This window comes from Colossoma macropomum, unplaced genomic scaffold, assembly GCF_904425465.1.
Source record: "Colossoma macropomum unplaced genomic scaffold, Colossoma_macropomum, whole genome shotgun sequence".
Lineage (NCBI taxonomy): Eukaryota > Metazoa > Chordata > Actinopteri > Characiformes > Serrasalmidae > Colossoma > Colossoma macropomum.
The window spans coordinates 9968638-9986567 of NW_023494784.1; the positions used below are offsets into that span (position 1 = coordinate 9968638).

Consider the following 17930-nt stretch of genomic DNA (forward strand, 5'->3'; position numbering starts at 1 on the left):
AGGTATTTTAATTTTTGCAGTGTTTTTAAGTTATTTGTATGCATTTGTGAGCTCCTCCTTTAACCATCATACATATCACATAGATGGCTTTAGGCTCTTTCTACTTGCTTGCAACTGAATGATCACAATTAATTAACATTAAACCCATTAGTCAACAAGCAGTTAAAAACGAATTTGTAGGAGACCTTATTAACACATCATATGAATATGTTTCCACCATATTTGTAAGCTTGCTTACAAATGATTTGGTTCTTTTTATGAAAGCATTATTAACTGCATAATAATTGTTTGCTACTAGCTCAGTAATGATTAAGAAGCAGACCCTAGAATAAAGTGTTACCAAAAAAATTTCTATGATATCTCTGTCTAACCAATATGGCTGCTATTTAAGGCAGTGTGTAAATCGAGCAGCCCCTCCCATCTTTGTCATATTTCACACTTCCAATATGCAAACCTCTTTCAAAAGTACATGTATGAGAGAGAGAAATGCATTTTGTGTTTTTCCATATACATGGCACATAAACCGCACTTGCTTTTATCAGGCAAAAGGTTTACAGTTTGTACCTTACATTTGGCTCTCTGTCCAATCTCTCAACCCATCGGCTCTTTACTAACAACTGTAAACATTGTTCAGATCTATGCTTGCAATTCACATGCTCTAAGAAAATCTAATATTTTTATATAATTGCCTATCTTCCTAAAATGTCTTCTATTTTACACAGATGTACCTGGACCCCCAGTCAACCCAAGAGTCACTGATACAACAAAGACCACAGCAGAACTTCACTGGGGCAAACCCCTTGATGATGGTGGCATGGATGTTACTGGTTATATTGTTGAGCACAAAAAGGATGGAGAAGAGGCATGGGTGAAGGATACAACTACACCTTTGATAATCACTGAATTTGTTGTCCCTGGATTGCAGGCTGGAGCCAAGTATCATTTCAGAATTACCGCAATGAATGCAATTGGAGTTGGGGAACCAGCACAAACAGTAGACCTTGTTGAAATTATTGAACGTGAAGAAATTCCTGACCTGGAACTTGATGCTGAATTAAGAAGAACACTGGTTGTTAAGGCTGGAGGTTCTATTCGCTTATTTGTTCCAATTAAAGGACGTCCAACTCCTACAGTGACTTGGACAAAGGAGGAGACTGCACTAAAAACTCGTGCAATTATTGACAATACAGAGTCATACACCCTTTTAGTCATTCCCGATTGCAACAGGCGTGATGCTGGGAGGTATGACTTAACATTAGAGAATGCAGCTGGAAAAAAGACTGCCTATGTGAATGTCAAAGTTTTGGATTCCCCTGGGCCTCCTCTCAATCTTAAGCCAAAAGCCATTGACAGAGAAAGCATTACACTGCAGTGGGAAATGCCTCTTATTGATGGTGGTGCAAAGATTACTAATTATATCATTGAAAAAAGAGAAGCTACTCGCAAGGCATATGCTACTGTGGTAACAAAATGTGACACATGTTCCATTAGGATTCCGAATTTGTCAGAGGGCTCAGAGTACTACTTCAGAGTATCTGCTGAAAATGAATTTGGAATTGGGGAGGCAGTTGAAACCTCAGATCCCATTAGAGCATCTCAAGCACCAACTCCACCTGAAATGGTCACAATTACTGATGTTACCAAGAACTCAGTTAGTCTTGCATGGACCAAACCAAAACATGATGGTGGAAGCAGAGTTACTGGGTATGTTATTGAGGCCCAGAAAAAAGGAACAGACCAGTGGACTCACGTGACCACTGTGAAGTCTCTTGATTTTACTGTAAAGAATTTAAATGAGAATGAAGAGTATGTCTTCCGTGTAATGGCTGTAAACCTATCTGGCAGAAGCCATCCTCGGGAAAGCAAGCATGTTGTTATAAGAGAACAAAGCACAGAACCAGAATTTGACCTGCGTGGTATCTGTCAGAAGACAGTCATAGCAAAGGCTGGGGATGACATAAAGGTTGAGGTGCCTGTAACTGGACGTCCTAAGCCAACAGTTTCCTGGCAGAAAGAAAATCAAGCCCTGAAATTAACACAACGGATAATGGTTGAAAATACCTCTACGTCAACTATCTTGATCATAAATGAGTGTTTGAGAAGTGACAGTGGGGTATACTCAATGATAGGAAAGAACATAGTTGGCTCTGTTACAGAGAATATCATAGTCAAAGTCCATGATGTCCCAGGACCACCTAAGGGACCAATTAAATTGGACAAAATATCTCGTACTTCCATTGAGTTTTCATGGGATTCACCTGAAAATGATGGAGGTGTACCAATTAACAACTATGTTGTTGAAATAAGGGAAACCACCAGCCAGTCATGGGTAGAGCTGTCTTCAATGATCATCAGAACTACATATAAAGCAACTCGACTAACCACAGGAGTGGAATATCAATTCCGTGTCAAGGCCAAAAACAGATATGGTGCAGGACCCCCAATTACTTCAGAAGCCGTGGTTGCTGCATACCCTTTTAAGGTACCTGGACCACCAGGTACTCCCAAAGTTGTTGCGTTCACTAAGGACACAATGACAATTGGCTGGAATGAGCCAGTTAATGATGGCGGAAGTGAAGTTATTGGATACCATGTTGAAAGAAAAGAAAGGAACAGCATTATCTGGCATAGGATTAGCAAGGCTCTTGTGGTGGGAAACCTGTTCAAAACATCTGGATTAGAATCTGGCTCTGCATATGAGTTCCGAGTGATGGCTGAAAATATAGCTGGAATAGGGAAACCAAGCAAGGCATCTGAACCAATGCTTGCTCTTGATCCAGTGGATCCACCTGGTCAGCCTGTACCAATACATGTGTCTAAAAATGCAATAACTATTCAGTGGACAAAGCCTGAATATGATGGTGGGTTTAAGATTACTGGTTACATTGTGGAAAAGCGAGATGTACCATCTGGACGCTGGATAAGGGCCAACTTCACAAACATTATTGAAACCACTTTCACAGTTAGTGGTTTAACGAAAGAAGCATCCTATGAATTCCGTGTATTTGCAAGAAATTCGGCTGGTGCCATTAGCAATCCATCAGACCCATCAGATCCAATAATTTGTAAAGATGATATTGAAGAGCCAAGAATTATGGTAGATGCCAAATTCAAGGATGTTGTGCTTGTTAGAGCAGGTGAAGTCTTCAAACTTGATGCTGATGTTGCAGGCCTACCACTGCCATCTATGGTTTGGACCAAAGATGGAAAAGATGTTGAAAACACATCCAAACTACAGATAAAAACGACAGACGTCAGCACTACTTTGGTTAACAAAGACTCTCTTAGAAAAGATGGAGGTGAATTTGTTCTGACAGCTACTAATGTGGGTGGATTTGCTAAACATGTCTTCAATGTTAAGGTTCTTGACAGACCAGGACCACCTGGAGGGCCTCTTAAAGTTTCAGATATTACAGCAGAGAAATGTGTGCTTACATGGGCTCCACCTGCAGATGATGGTGGGGCAAGCATTGAACATTATGTGGTTGAAAAACGTGAGTCAAGCAGACTTGCTTGGACAAACGTAGCAACTGACTTGCAAGTTACCCAATACCAGGTGACAAAGCTGCTCAAAGGGAATGAATACATTTTTAGAGTCATGGCTGTTAATAAGTATGGAGTTGGAGATCCCCTTGAGTCTGATCCAACAATTGCAGACAATCCTTATGTTCCACCTGATCCTCCACAAACTCCTGAGATCACAGCTGTCACCAAGGATTCAATGGTGGTTTGCTGGGGAGCTCCTGCCCATGATGGTGGAAGTGAAATCACTAACTATGGCATTGAAAGAAGAGATAGGATTAGTTTGCGCTGGGTAAAATGCAACAAAAAGAAAGTTACTGACTTGCATTTTAAGGTAACTGGGCTTGTTCCAGGGCATGAATATGAATTTAGAGTTGTTGCTGAGAATGCAGCTGGAGTCAGTGCACCAAGCCCCTCAAGTCCATTCGCAAAAGCCACAGATGCTCTTTTCAAACCTGGTCCCCCTGGTAACCCAAGAATTTTGGACACAACAAGTTCCTCCATAACACTTGCATGGAACAAACCAGTATATGACGGTGGCTCTGAAATCACTGGGTATATTGTTGAGACATGCCTCCCTGGAACTGAAGAGGAGGAATGGACAATTGTTTCTCCTAAAGAGGGACTGAAAGGAACATCATTTACAATAACAAATCTTAAAGAGAATCAGGAATATAAAATCAATGTCTTAGCTTTTAACAGTGAGGGTGTTGGGGAAGCAGCGTCTGTTCCTGGTTCACCTAAAGCTGAAGAAAGACTTCTCCCACCAGAAATTGACCTTGATGCTGACCTTCGTAAAATTGTAAATATCAGAGCCTGCAACACACTAAGACTTTTTGTGCCAATCAGAGGAAGACCAGCTCCAGACGTCAAATGGTCAAGAGAGAATGATGAACCTTTGGACAGAGCTACCATTGAAAGTACATCTTCTTTTACATCGTTAGTGATTCAAAATGTAAATAGGTTTGACAGTGGCAAATATAACTTGACAGTGGGGAACAGCTCTGGTACCAAGACAGTTTCCGTTACTGTTAGGGTTCTAGATACACCTGGGGCACCACAAAACCTTAAAATCAGCAAAGTTACTAAAGAATCAGTTTCACTGGAATGGGATCCTCCATTAAATGATGGTGGCACAAAGATTAAGAACTACATTGTTGAAAAGCGTGAGGCAACAAGAAAGGCCTATACTACAGTTAATGCTATCTGTCACAAAACAGAATGGACTGTTGATCAACTTCAAGAAGGCTGCAACTACTACTTCAGAGTTCTTGCTGAAAATGAGTATGGCATCGGTCTTCCTATTGAAACTGGTGAATCAGTCAAAGTGTCAGAGAAACCACTTCCACCAGGCAAGATTACACTTCAAGATGTTACAAAGACAAGTGTCACCTTGACTTGGGAGAAGCCTGAACATGATGGAGGAAGCAGAGTAGTTGCATATGTTGTAGAGATGCAGAGTAAAGGCAGTGATAAATGGACACAAGCTGTGATTGTAAAGGTTCCAGAGGCAGTTATTCCTGGGCTTACTCCCGGTGAGGAGTATATGTTCCGTGTTTCAGCAAGAAATGAAAAAGGCACCAGTGATCCTCGGCAAATTGGTGTGCCAGTGATTGCCAAAGACCTTGTAATTGCACCATCTGCCAAGCTGTTATTCTCAACATTTAGTGTTCTTGCTGGAGAGGATTTGACAATAGATATTCCATATATTGCTCGTCCCAAAGCTGCTGTATCTTGGTTGAAAGATGCTGTACCACTTAAACGAACCACCAGAGTTAACTTCTCTTCCACAGAGACCCTTTTGAATCTTGTGATCAAAGAAGCTTGTAGAGATGATGTTGGACAATATAGTATCAAACTTTCAAACACAGCTGGTGAGAAATTAGTGGATATTAGAGTTGTTGTTCTTGACAAACCTGGCCCACCTACTGGTCCAGTCAAAGTTGAAGAAGTAACAGCTGACAGTGTCACTATTTCATGGAAACCACCAGAGTATGATGGAGGCTGCACCATTAGCAACTACTTAGTGGAAAAGAGAGACACATCTACAACAAACTGGGTAGTTGTGGCAGCAAGTCTGGCTAGAACAAAGATTAAAGCTGGAAGACTAAAAACAGGTTCTGAATATCAGTTCAGAATCACTGCTGAGAACAGGTATGGGAAGAGCCCTTTGCTTGTTTCGGAGTGTGTTATTGCACAATACCCATACAAACTTCCAGGACCTCCTGGAACACCCTTTGTCCATTCTTCTACCAAAGATAGCATGCTTGTGATGTGGAATGAACCAGTTATTGATGGAGGAAGCACAATTTTGGGATATCACCTTGAACGTAAAGAGAGAAATAGTATTCTCTGGATTAAACTCAACAAAACCATAATCCAGGACACAACTTATAAGACCACAGGCCTTGAGGAAGGGCTTGAATATGAATTCAGAGTGTATGCAGAGAACATTGTTGGTATTGGAAAAGCAAGCAAAATTTCAGAAGGCTGTGTTGCCAGAGATCCTTGTGATCCTCCTGGCACACCTGAGGCAGCTAAAATCACAAAGAATTCCATTACAATCACATGGACTAAGCCTGAGTATGATGGTGGAAGCAAAGTCATCGGTTATATTGTTGAGAAGAAGGAATTGCCTGAAGGACGCTGGCTGAAGGCGAACTTCACCAATGTCATTGAGACAGAGTATACTGCCACAGGTCTTGCAGAAGACCAGAAATATGAATTCCGTGTGATTGCAAGAAATGCAGCTGGTGTTTTTAGTGGTCCTTCTTACAGCACAGGACCTATTACTGCAAAGGATGAGATTGAACCACCCCGCATCAGCATAGATCCACAATACACCCAAACAATTGTTGTAAATGCAGGAGAAACATTCAAGATTGATGCAGACGTTCATGGTAAACCAGTCCCTACAATTTACTGGATGAAGAAAGATCAAGAACTTGGAAACACTATATATCGTGAAATTAAAAACACTGACAACTATGCCTGTTTGTCTGTAAAAGAGGCCAAACTTGCTGATGGTGGCCAGTACACTCTGCTGCTAAGAAATCCAGGAGGTGAGAAAGCTGTTCAAGTAAATGTCAGTGTACTAGATAAACCCGGAGCACCTGAGGGTCCCATTTTCATCACAGGGGTTACCTGCGAACAATGCTGTCTTGCCTGGAAACCTCCAAAACAGGATGGTGGAAGCAAGATCACTCACTACATTGTCGAAAGAAGGGAGTCTAGCAGACTTATTTGGACTCTTGTTGAACCTAAAGTTGAAACTGAAAACTTGAAAGTAACAAAACTCCTTGAGGGAAATGAATACATTTTCAGAGTTTTGCCAGTCAACAAATTTGGAGTTGGAGAACCACTTCAGTCTGACCCAGTTACCATAAAGGATCCATTTATGCTTCCAGACGCTCCAAAGGGAATAGAGGTGTCCAGTGTCAAGAAAGACTCAATGGTCTTAAGTTGGGAGGCTCCCACAAGTGATGGTGGCACTCCTATCACTGGGTACGTCATTGAAAAACATGACAAGGAAGGTGTTAGATGGACCAGATGCAACAGACAAAAGGTTACTGATCTAACCTTCAAAGTTTCTGGACTCCTTGAAGGACATCTCTATGAATTCAGAGTGGCAGCTGAGAATGCTGTTGGGGTGGGGGAGTCTAGTTCAGCAACAGTATTCTATAAGGCTGTAGATCCTGTGTTCAAGCCAGGTCCACCACATAATCCTAAAGTGACAGACACAACCAAATCATCTGTGTCACTTGCATGGGGGAAGCCTATTTATGATGGTGGATGTGAAATTCAAGCATATGTTGTTGAGTCATGTAAGGTAAAATCACCAGTGGAAGAAAGAAAGGAAGGAAAAGAATCTGAGGATGGAGTAGCTGCTGAAGAATGGACAATGTGCACCCCACCAACAGGTGTTAAGTTAACACGCTTTACAGTGGAAAATCTAAAAGAAAAACAGGGATATAAATTTAGGGTTTGTGCAGTTAACAAGGCTGGTGTTGGTGAGCATGCAGATATTCCTGGTGACATTCTTCCAGAGGACAGGACTGAGGAACCAGATCTTGATATTGATCCTGAGTTCAGAAAGCTTGTAATTATTAAAGCAGGAGGACCTCTTCGAATTTTCATTCCCATCAGAGGGCGTCCTGTTCCACAAATTAAATGGGAGAAAGATGAAGGCCCTATCAAAGAGACAGTGCAAGTTGAGGTTACAAGTAGTCACACTTCCCTTGTGATTGATAAAGTCAACAGATCGGACAGCGGAAAGTACACTGTGTATGCAGAAAACTCCTCTGGTGTAAAGACTGCAACCATCACTGTGAAAATTCTTGACACACCTAGTGCTCCAGTTAACATTAAAGTGCAAGAAATTACAAAAGAATCTGTCACTCTTTCGTGGGAACCTCCTGCCTTGGATGGTGGAGCTAAGATCAAAAATTATATTGTTGAGAAGCGTGAAACTATAAGAAAAACCTTCTCTGCTGTTGTAACAAACTGCCATAAACTATCATGGAAAATTGAACCACTTCAAGAGGGCTGTAGTTACTATTTCAGAGTTCTTGCAGAAAATGAACATGGTATTGGGTTACCTGCAGATATTACAGATCCAATAAAAGTATCTGAAGTGCCCCAGTGCCCTGGTAAATTAACTGTTGTAGATGTTACAAAAACAAGTGTCTCTCTTGCTTGGGAAAAACCAGTGCATGACGGTGGAAGTAGAATTCTTCAGTACCTTGTTGAAATGCAAGTGAAAGGCAGTGACAAGTGGTCTGGTTGTGCTAATGTGAAAACATTAGAAGCTGTTATTAATAACTTAAACTCTGGCGAAGAGTACATGTTCAGAGTAATTGCTGTCAATGAAAAAGGAAAGAGTGACCCAAGAACTCTTGCAGTCCCAGTGCAAGCAAAGGATCTTGTCATTGAACCAGATGTTAGACCTGCATTTAGCAACTACAGTGTTCTCGTGGGAAAGGACCTTCAAGTTGAAATTCCAGTTTCTGGACGCCCTAAACCAAAAGTCACATGGACAAAGGATGGTGCAGCCCTTAAATTCACAACAAGAGTGAACATTTCTAATACACCACACAGCACAATTCTTAGTATCAAAGAAGCTGCCAGAGAGGATGGTGGCATGTACGGAATTAATGTTTCCAATGTTGTTGGGAAAAAGGATGCCACAATTGAAATTATCACCCTTGATAAACCAGGACCACCATCTGGCCCTGTAAGATTTAATGAGATAACAGTATCAAGTGTTACATTGTCATGGGATCCACCAAAATACACTGGAGGTTGCTCAGTTTCAAACTACATCGTACAAAAGAGAGACACAACCACCACTACGTGGGAGAATGTTTCTGTCTCAGTGGCAAGAACAACACTGAAGGTACCCAGACTGAAAACTGGTGCTGAGTATCAATTCAGAATTATTGCTCAAAACAGATATGGCAAGAGTTATGCTTTAGACTCTCCAGCTGTTGTTGCTCAATACCCATATAGAGAACCGGGCCCACCTGGAACTCCATTTGTGTCATCCTTGTCAAGAGATCATATGGTCGTTGAGTGGCACGAACCAGTTTCAGATGGAGGCAGCAGCATTATTGGATACCATCTTGAAAGGAAAGAGAGAAATAGCATCCTCTGGACCAAGATAAACAAGACACTCATTCAGGAAACAAGATTTAAAACCAGTCCGCTAGAAGAAGGGATGGAATATGAATTTAGAGTCTATGGTGAAAATATTGTTGGCATTGGCAGATGCAGTAAAATCTCAGAGGGTTATGTAGCCCGGGATCCATGTGATCCACCTGGTACTCCAGAAGCTCTGCATGTTAGTAAAAATTCAATAACAATCCAATGGACAAAGCCAGAATATGATGGAGGAAGTGTTATAACTGGTTATACTGTTGAGAAGCGTGATCTGCCAGAGGGTCGCTGGATGAAAGCTAGTTTTACCAATGTGATTGAAACCCAATTTACTGTCACTGGACTCACAGAGGGAGCAAAATATGACTTCAGAGTAATTGCAAAGAATGCTGTTGGCACTATTAGTAAACCATCCTTTAACAGTGGACCTATTGTTGCACTGGATGAAGTGGAGCCACCCAAGTTTTCAATTGACCCTGAATACACTCAGACTCTTATTATGAATGCTGGGGATACATTTAAAATTGATGCAGATGTCCATGGCAAACCAATTCCTACAATGCAGTGGTTCAAAGGTGACAAGGAAATTGAAAACACAATCCGATGTGAAATCAAGAATACTGACACTAGAGCTATGATTGTCATAAAGGATGCACTCAGACAGGATGGTGGCGACTATACTCTTCAACTCACTAACGTTGCTGGCTCACAAATTGTTTCATTCCATGTGAAAGTACTAGACAAACCCAGTCCACCAGAAGGGCCTCTTCATGTCACAGGAGTATCAAGTGATAAATGCACACTGTCATGGCGCCCCCCACAACATGACGGAGGAAGTGCAATCACCCATTATATTATTGAAAGACGTGAAACAAGTCGTCTAGCTTGGACTATGGTCTCTACTAATTGTAAATCTACAATATATAAAGTGACAAGCCTTCTTGAAGGCAACGAATATATGTTCCGTGTCACGGCTGTCAACAGTTATGGTGTTAGTGAGCCAATCAGTTCTCCATCTGTAATAATGAAGGATCCATTTGTAGCACCCGGATCACCACAAATTCTGGAGGTGACTAACATTGCTCGGGATTCTATGACCATATGCTGGAGTGCTCCAGAGACAGATGGTGGAAGTGAAATTGTTGGATATATTGTTGAAAAGAAAGATCGGTCTGGAATTAAATGGACCAGATGCAACAGACAGAAAGTTACTGATGTATGTTTCAGAGCACAAGGCCTGATAGAGGATCATGAGTATGAGTTCAGAGTATCAGCTGAAAATGCAGCTGGAATCAGTGAACCCAGTTTACCAACATCATACTATAAAGCTTCTGATCCTAAATATAAACCTGGCCCACCCACAAATGCGCATGTGATCGACACAACAAAGAGCTCTATTTCAGTGGCATGGGGAAAGCCTCTTAATGATGGTGGAAGTGCAATTCAAGGATATATTGTTGAAATATGCAAAGCTGAGGAGGAGGAATGGTCTATGTGCACTCCACCAACTGGTCTGCGTGTTAATAAATTTGAAATTACCAAATTAACAGAACAGCAAGAATATAAGATTCAGATATGTGCCATAAATAAACTGGGTGTTGGTGAGCCTGCAGTTATTCCCGGGACTGTCAAACCAGAGGACAAACTTGAAGCTCCTGAAATTCACCTTGATTCAGAGCTGAGGAAAGGCATAGTTGTTCGTGCTGGAGGATCAGTTAGAATTAATGTGCCTTTCAAGGGGAGACCAATACCTGAGATTAAATGGACTAAAGATGAAGGAGAGCTGTCAGAGAAGGCAGTGATTGAGAAGGGTCTAAACTTCACACAACTTTCAATTGATTCCTGTGACAGAAAGGATTCTGGAAAATACACTCTTACCCTGCAAAACAGCAGTGGTTCTGTGTCTGAATTTGTGGCAGTGAAAGTATTAGATACACCTGGAGCTCCTCAGAACCTAGTAGTTAAAGACCTTAAGAAAGACTCTGTTACACTTGTTTGGGATGCACCACTTATTGATGGAGGTGCAAAAATCAAGAATTATGTTGTTGATAAACGTGAATCCACAAGGAAAGCATATGCCAATGTTACAGCCAAGTGTAGCAAGACTAGCTTCAAAGTGGAAAATCTTGCAGAAGGGGCCATGTACTACTTTAGAGTTATGGCTGAAAATGAATTCGGAATTGGCTTACCAGTTGAAACAAAGACTGCTTCAAAGGCCTCTGAAGTACCCCTGCCAGTTGGAAAGGTGTTGTTGACTGATGTGACGAAAGCCAGTGCATCTCTAGCCTGGGAAAAACCAGAGCATGATGGTGGAAGCAGGATTGTAGGTTATTTGATTGAAATGCAACCCAAAGGAACAGATAAATGGGGTGTAGCAACATCTGTCAAAACATGTGAAGGCACTGTCACTGGACTAACAGCTGGCCAAGAATATCTGTTCCGTGTTCTTGCATACAATGAGAAAGGAAAGAGTGAGCCAAAACTCCTTGCTGCTCCTGTAATTGCCAACGACTTAACAATCGAACCAAGTCTGAAAGTACAATTCAGTACATATAGTGTCAAATCTGGTGATGATCTCAAACTGGAAATACCAGTTTTTGGACGTCCCAAGCCAAAAGTTACTTGGATGAAGGATGGACAAACCCTTAAAGTGACATCTAGAATAAGCACTTCAAACACACCAACCTCAGCGATTTTGCAGATTACTGAGGCCAATAAAGATGACCTTGGAAAGTATGCAATTACTGCAACAAACAGTGCTGGTGCTGTTACAGAAGAAATTGGAATCATTATACTTGATAAGCCTGGACCGCCAACAGGCCCTATTAAGGTTAATGAAGTCAGTAATAGCTTTGTCACAATTTCATGGGAACCACCATCCTACACAGGAGGCTGCCAAGTTAAGCATTACATTGTTGAAAAGCGAGACACCACTACGACAACATGGGAGATGGTAGCTGGATCAGTTGCCAGAACATCCCTTAAAATAACAAAACTAAAAACTGGCGCTGAGTACCAATTCAGAGTCTTTGCTGAAAACAGATATGGTAAGAGTACTTCTTTGGAGTCAAAGGCAGTTGTTGTTCAGTATCCTTATAAACCTCCAGGGCCACCTGGAACTCCATATGTCAAGTCTGCCACTAAGGATCAAATGATAATTGAGTGGAATGAGCCTGTCAATGATGGTGGAAGCGCAGTAATTGGCTATCATCTAGAAAGCAAAGAACGAACTAGCATCCTGTGGACAAAGCTGAACAAGACTCTCATTACCGATACCATGTTTAAGATCTGCAATCTAGAAGAAGGAATTGGATATGAATTCAGGGTGTATGCAGAGAACATTGTTGGTATTGGCAGAGCCAGTAAGGTTTCAGAGAGTTTTGTTGCTCGTGATCCATGTGACCCACCTGGTACTCCAGAAGCCGTTACTATCTCGAAGAACCATGTGGTAATTCAGTGGACAAAGCCTCAATATGATGGTGGCAGCAAAGTGACAGGATACATTGTTGAAAAGAGAGACTTGCCTCAAGGCCACTGGATGAGGGTTAACTTCACTAATGTGATTGAGACTGAATTTGCGATTACTGGCTTAACAGTAGACCAACAATATGAATTTAGAGTAATTGCAAGAAATGCTGCTGGTATTTTCAGCGAACCATCTGACAGCACTGGACCAATTACTGCAAAAGATGAAATTGAACCTCCAAGTGCTTCAGTTGATCCTAAGTACAAGGATGTCATTGTCATTAATGCTGGAGAGAATTTAGTTCTTGAAGCAGACATCCATGGAAAACCCATTCCTGATGTCCAGTGGTTGAAAGAAGGAAAGGAAATGGATAAAGCATTGCGCATTGAAGTAAAAACAACCCAGAAATGTGCCTCTATTACGATTAAGGACTGCACACGATTAGACAGTGGCCATTATGATCTTGTATTAACCAACAGTGGTGGAACTAAAACAATCCCAATCACTGTAAGAGTACTTGATAGACCAGGCCCGCCCACTGGACCACTACGTGTATTTGGCATCATGTCTGATAAATGTGACCTGTTCTGGACTGAGCCTTCCCAAGATGGTGGTGCTAATATTTCTCACTACATTGTTGAAAAAAGAGAAACAAGTAGGTTATCATGGACTTTGGTTGATGCCAATATTCAAGCTACCAGTTATAAAGTGACAAAGCTCTTGAGAGGTGATGAATATATTTTCAGAGTTATGGCCATTAATAAATATGGCATTAGTGACCCTCTGGAATCTGAGGCAATAATTGCCCGCAACCCATTTACTCCACCAAGCAAACCATCAACACCAGAAGCAAGTGATATAACCAAGGATTCAATGGTTCTATCATGGAATGCCCCAGACAGTGATGGTGGAACAGAAATTATTGGTTACCACTTGGAGAAACGTGACAAAGATGGTGTGAGATGGACCAAATGTAATAGACAGAAGCTTACCGACTTGCATTTCAAAGTGACTGGTCTTTCAGAGGGGCATTTCTATGAATTCCGTGTGGCTGCTGAGAATGAAGCTGGTGTGGGTGAATTGAGTGACTTATCTCTGTTTTACAGAGCAGTAAATGCCACAACTCCCCCTGGTCCACCACACCATCCTAAAGTGACAGATCACACAAGCTCATCTGTGTCCCTGGCTTGGGGCAAACCAGCCAATGATGGTGGTGCATACATTAAAGGTTACATTGTTGAGATGAAAGAAGTTTCTGCAGAAGAATGGACCATATGCACACCTCCAACTGGTTTACAAGCAACACGCTTAACAGTGGAAAAACTTAAGGAAAATGCAGAATATAACTTCCGTGTTTGTGCCATTAATTCAGAGGGAGTGGGTGAACCTGCTGATGTTCATGGCTCTGTGATTGCAGCTGAAAAAATTGAAGCACCAGAGATTGAACTTGATGCTGACCTTAGGAAAGTTGTCTCTGTCCGTGCAGGTGGATCACTTCGTCTGTTCATTACAATTCGTGGCAGACCTGAACCATCTGTCAAATGGGAGAAAGAAGAGAGTGCTTTAACTGAGCGTGCAATAACTGAGTCCACTAGTTCATATACCATGCTTGTGATAGACAATGTCAATAGATTTGACAGTGGGAAATACATCCTTTCTCTTGAAAATAAGAGTGGCACAAAATCAGCATTTGTGAATGTAAGGGTGCTTGATTCACCAAGCGCACCCCAGAATTTTGAAGTCAAAGATGTTAAGAAAGACTCAGTGACTCTCTGTTGGGATCCTCCTCTTACTGATGGTGGAGCCAAAATAACCAACTACATTGTGGAAAAGCGAGAATCAACAAGAAAAGCATACGCAACTGTCACAAGTAACTGTACACAAAATTTCTTCAAAATAGAAGAGCTACAAGAGGGAGGAATTTTCTACTTCCGAGTATGTGCTGTTAATGAGTATGGTATTGGTGTCATGGTAGAAACAAAGAATCCAGTAAAAGTTGCTCAGGTACCTATGCCTCCAGGAAAAGTGACTCTTGTGGATGTTACCAAAAACAGTGTAACACTTACTTGGGTGAAACCTGCACATGATGGTGGCAGTAAAGTCATTTGTTACAATGTAGAGATGCAGCCAAAAGGCACTGATAAATGGGGTGTGTGCTGCACAGTGAAAGTTCCAGAGGCTACTGTTTCCAACCTAACTCCTGGTGAAGCATACTCTTTTAGGGTAATTGCACTGAATGAGAAAGGCAAGAGTGAACCTCAAGAACTTGGGGTACCTGTGCACGCTAAAGACATAGAGATAGAACCCTCGGTTAGTCTGCTCTTTAATACTTACAGTGTTAAGGCTGGAGATGATCTCACTGTTGAAGTTCCAGTAAGAGGCAGACCTAAACCAGTGGTTTCATGGAAGAAAGATGGCCTTCCTCTCAAGCAAACAACCTCTCTCACAGTAATTAATACCATGGTATCAAGCAAGATTGTCATCAAGGAAGCTGCCATTGACCATGTTGGAAAATATGAAATAACTCTTGCAAATACAGCAGGCACCTTTTCTACAGATATCAACATAGTGGTTCTTGACAAACCAGGTCCACCAGCTTCAGTAAAGGTTGATGCTGTAACTGCTGACAGCATTACACTATCATGGACTCCCCCTGAATATGATGGTGGTTGCTCCATCAATAACTACATTGTTGAGAAAAGAGACACTAACACAACAGTGTGGCAGATTGTGTCAACAAATGTTGCCAGAAATTCAATCAAGGTTTCTCGACTGACACACGGTTCTGAATATCAATTCCGAATATATGCAGTGAACCGCTATGGAAAGAGTAAGCCCATTGACTCTCCTGGAATCACTGCAGAATATACATTCAAACAGCCTGGGCCACCTGCTACCCCCCGGGTGGCTCATGCCACAAAGGCCTTTATGCTTGTCACATGGAATGAACCAGTCAATGATGGTGGTAGCACAGTTCTTGGATATCATTTGGAACGCAAGGAGAGAAGCAGTATTCTGTGGACAAAGATGAACAGGGCTCTTATCAAAGATACCGAATTTAAAGTAACTGGTCTCGAAGAGGGCATGTTCTATGAGTACCGTGTGTATGCTGAAAACATTGCTGGTATTGGAAAGGTGAGCAAGGTCAGCGAAGCTGTAGCTGCCAGAGATCCTTGTGATCCTCCTGGTCAACCCGTGGTTACAAGCATTTCTAGATCTTCTGTATCTCTCTCTTGGACAAAGCCTGAGTATGATGGAGGAGCCAAAGTTACTGGTTACATCATTGAACGTAGAGATCTTCCCGAGGGTCGCTGGATGAGGTGCAACTTCACCAATATTGCTGAAACATACTTTGATGTTACTGGTCTTACTCAAGATCAACAATATGATTTCCGCATCACTGCAAAGAATGCTGCTGGTCTGTTCAGTGAACCGTCTGATAATACAGGACCCATCACTGTAAAAGATGATGTCGATCCACCACGGATTATGATGGATGTGAAGTTCAGAGATACTGTGATTGTGAAAGCAGGAGAGACCCTGAAGATTAATGCTGACATTGCTGGACGTCCACTACCAGTGGCATCATGGTCAAAGGATGGAAAGGAGATTGAACTCAAAGCAAGAATTCAGATATCTGCAACAGATAATAGCACTATGATAATAGTCAAAGACTGTAAAAGGAGTGATTCTGGACAGTATGCCTTAACATTACAGAATGCTGCTGGAACAGTAACAACACCAGTGAATTGTGTGATCCTTGATAAACCAGGACCCTCGGCAGGACCATTGTCAGTCACTGACCTTACAGCAGAAACCTGCACATTGTCATGGGGACCGCCACAAGAAATCGGTGGTGCAGAAATCACTCATTATGTTGTTCAGAAAAGAGAGACCAGCAGTTTGGCATGGACAGTTGTACAAGGAGAGGTGAAAACTAGAACATGCAAAGTAACAAAACTCCTCAAAGGCAATGAATATATCTTCAGAGTTTTGGCTGTAAATAAGTTTGGACTTGGTGAACCTCTTGAGAGTGAACTTGTCAAAGTCATCGATCCATTCACCATTGCTGCAGCACCAACAAATGTTGAAATCACAAGTGTGACAAGTGAGGAGATGACTATAACTTGGGCTAAGCCTATTCATGATGGAGGCAGTGAGATCTGTGGGTATGTCATTGAGCGGCGTGAGAAATCAAGTCTTAGATGGGTCAGAGTCAACAGGGAGCTTGTGAAAGACCTTACAGCTATAGTACCTAAACTAAGAAAAGGATGTGAATATGAATTTAGAGTCTTTGCAGAAAATGCTGCAGGTTTAAGTCCTCCTAGTGAGCCATCTGCTTCAGCAAGAGCAGAGGATGCATTACTTGTGCCATCCACACCAACTAAACCAAAGATCCTGGATCATACAAAGAGCTCCATCACTATAGTCTGGAACAAGCCCTTGTCAGATGGTGGCACTCCAATCATTGGATACAGTGTGGAATACAAGAAAGCAGAGGATGAGGAATGGGTTGTTGCCATCCAGATGACAAAAAGCACAGAGTTCACTGTCTCTGGTCTCGCAAGTGATGTGGAATATGTCTTTGCTGTTAAATCAATTAACAAAATTGGATTAAGTGAACGCTCACCAGTTTCTGAGCCACAGGCAGCAACAGACAGAAAGGAGGAACCAGTATTTGATGTTGACATTGAGATGAGGAAAACCTTGATTGTCAAGCATGGAAATTCTTTCACTCTGAGAGCACCATTTAAAGGAGTACCTGTGCCTTCAGTCACATGGAATAAGGAAGAAGTTGATCTCAAATCAAGGGCTACCATTGAAACAACTGGAACATATACATCACTAACAATTGAAAAGGCAACAAGAAATGATTCAGGGCAGTATACTGTTACATTGGATAATGGTATTGGAACTGCATCATTGCCGATGGTTGTCAAAGTTCTTGATTCTCCTGGTCCACCAATTAATGTGAAGGTTAAGGAAGTCACACAAGACTCTGCCACACTTACTTGGGAAGTCCCGGAGAATGATGGAGGAGATGCTGTGAAGGCGTACCATGTTGAGAAACGTGAAGCTAGTAAAAAGGCCTGGGTGTGTGTAACAAATAACTGTCACAATCTAGTCTACAAGGTAGAGGACTTGCAAGAGGGTGCAATCTACTACTTCAGAGTCATTGGAGAGAATGAATTTGGTATGGGTGTACCTGCCGAGACAAAAGAGGGAACTAAAATAACAGGTAAATGCATTATCAGTTTGACTGACTGAGAATGAAATATTTTGGGTT

The 17930-nt window shown here is 41.8% G+C and overlaps 1 protein-coding gene across 1 annotated transcript in view; it reads left to right on the forward strand.

Annotated features, from left to right (window-relative positions):
- Nucleotides 1-17930, forward strand: part of ttn.1 (titin, tandem duplicate 1) — a 149224-nt gene that overhangs the window by 105893 nt on the left and 25401 nt on the right. Inside the window, exon 171 of the mRNA XM_036572854.1 lies at nt 723-17882. Coding sequence (XP_036428747.1) covers nt 723-17882 — 17160 coding nt within the window. The remainder of the gene's footprint in view (nt 1-722; nt 17883-17930) is intronic.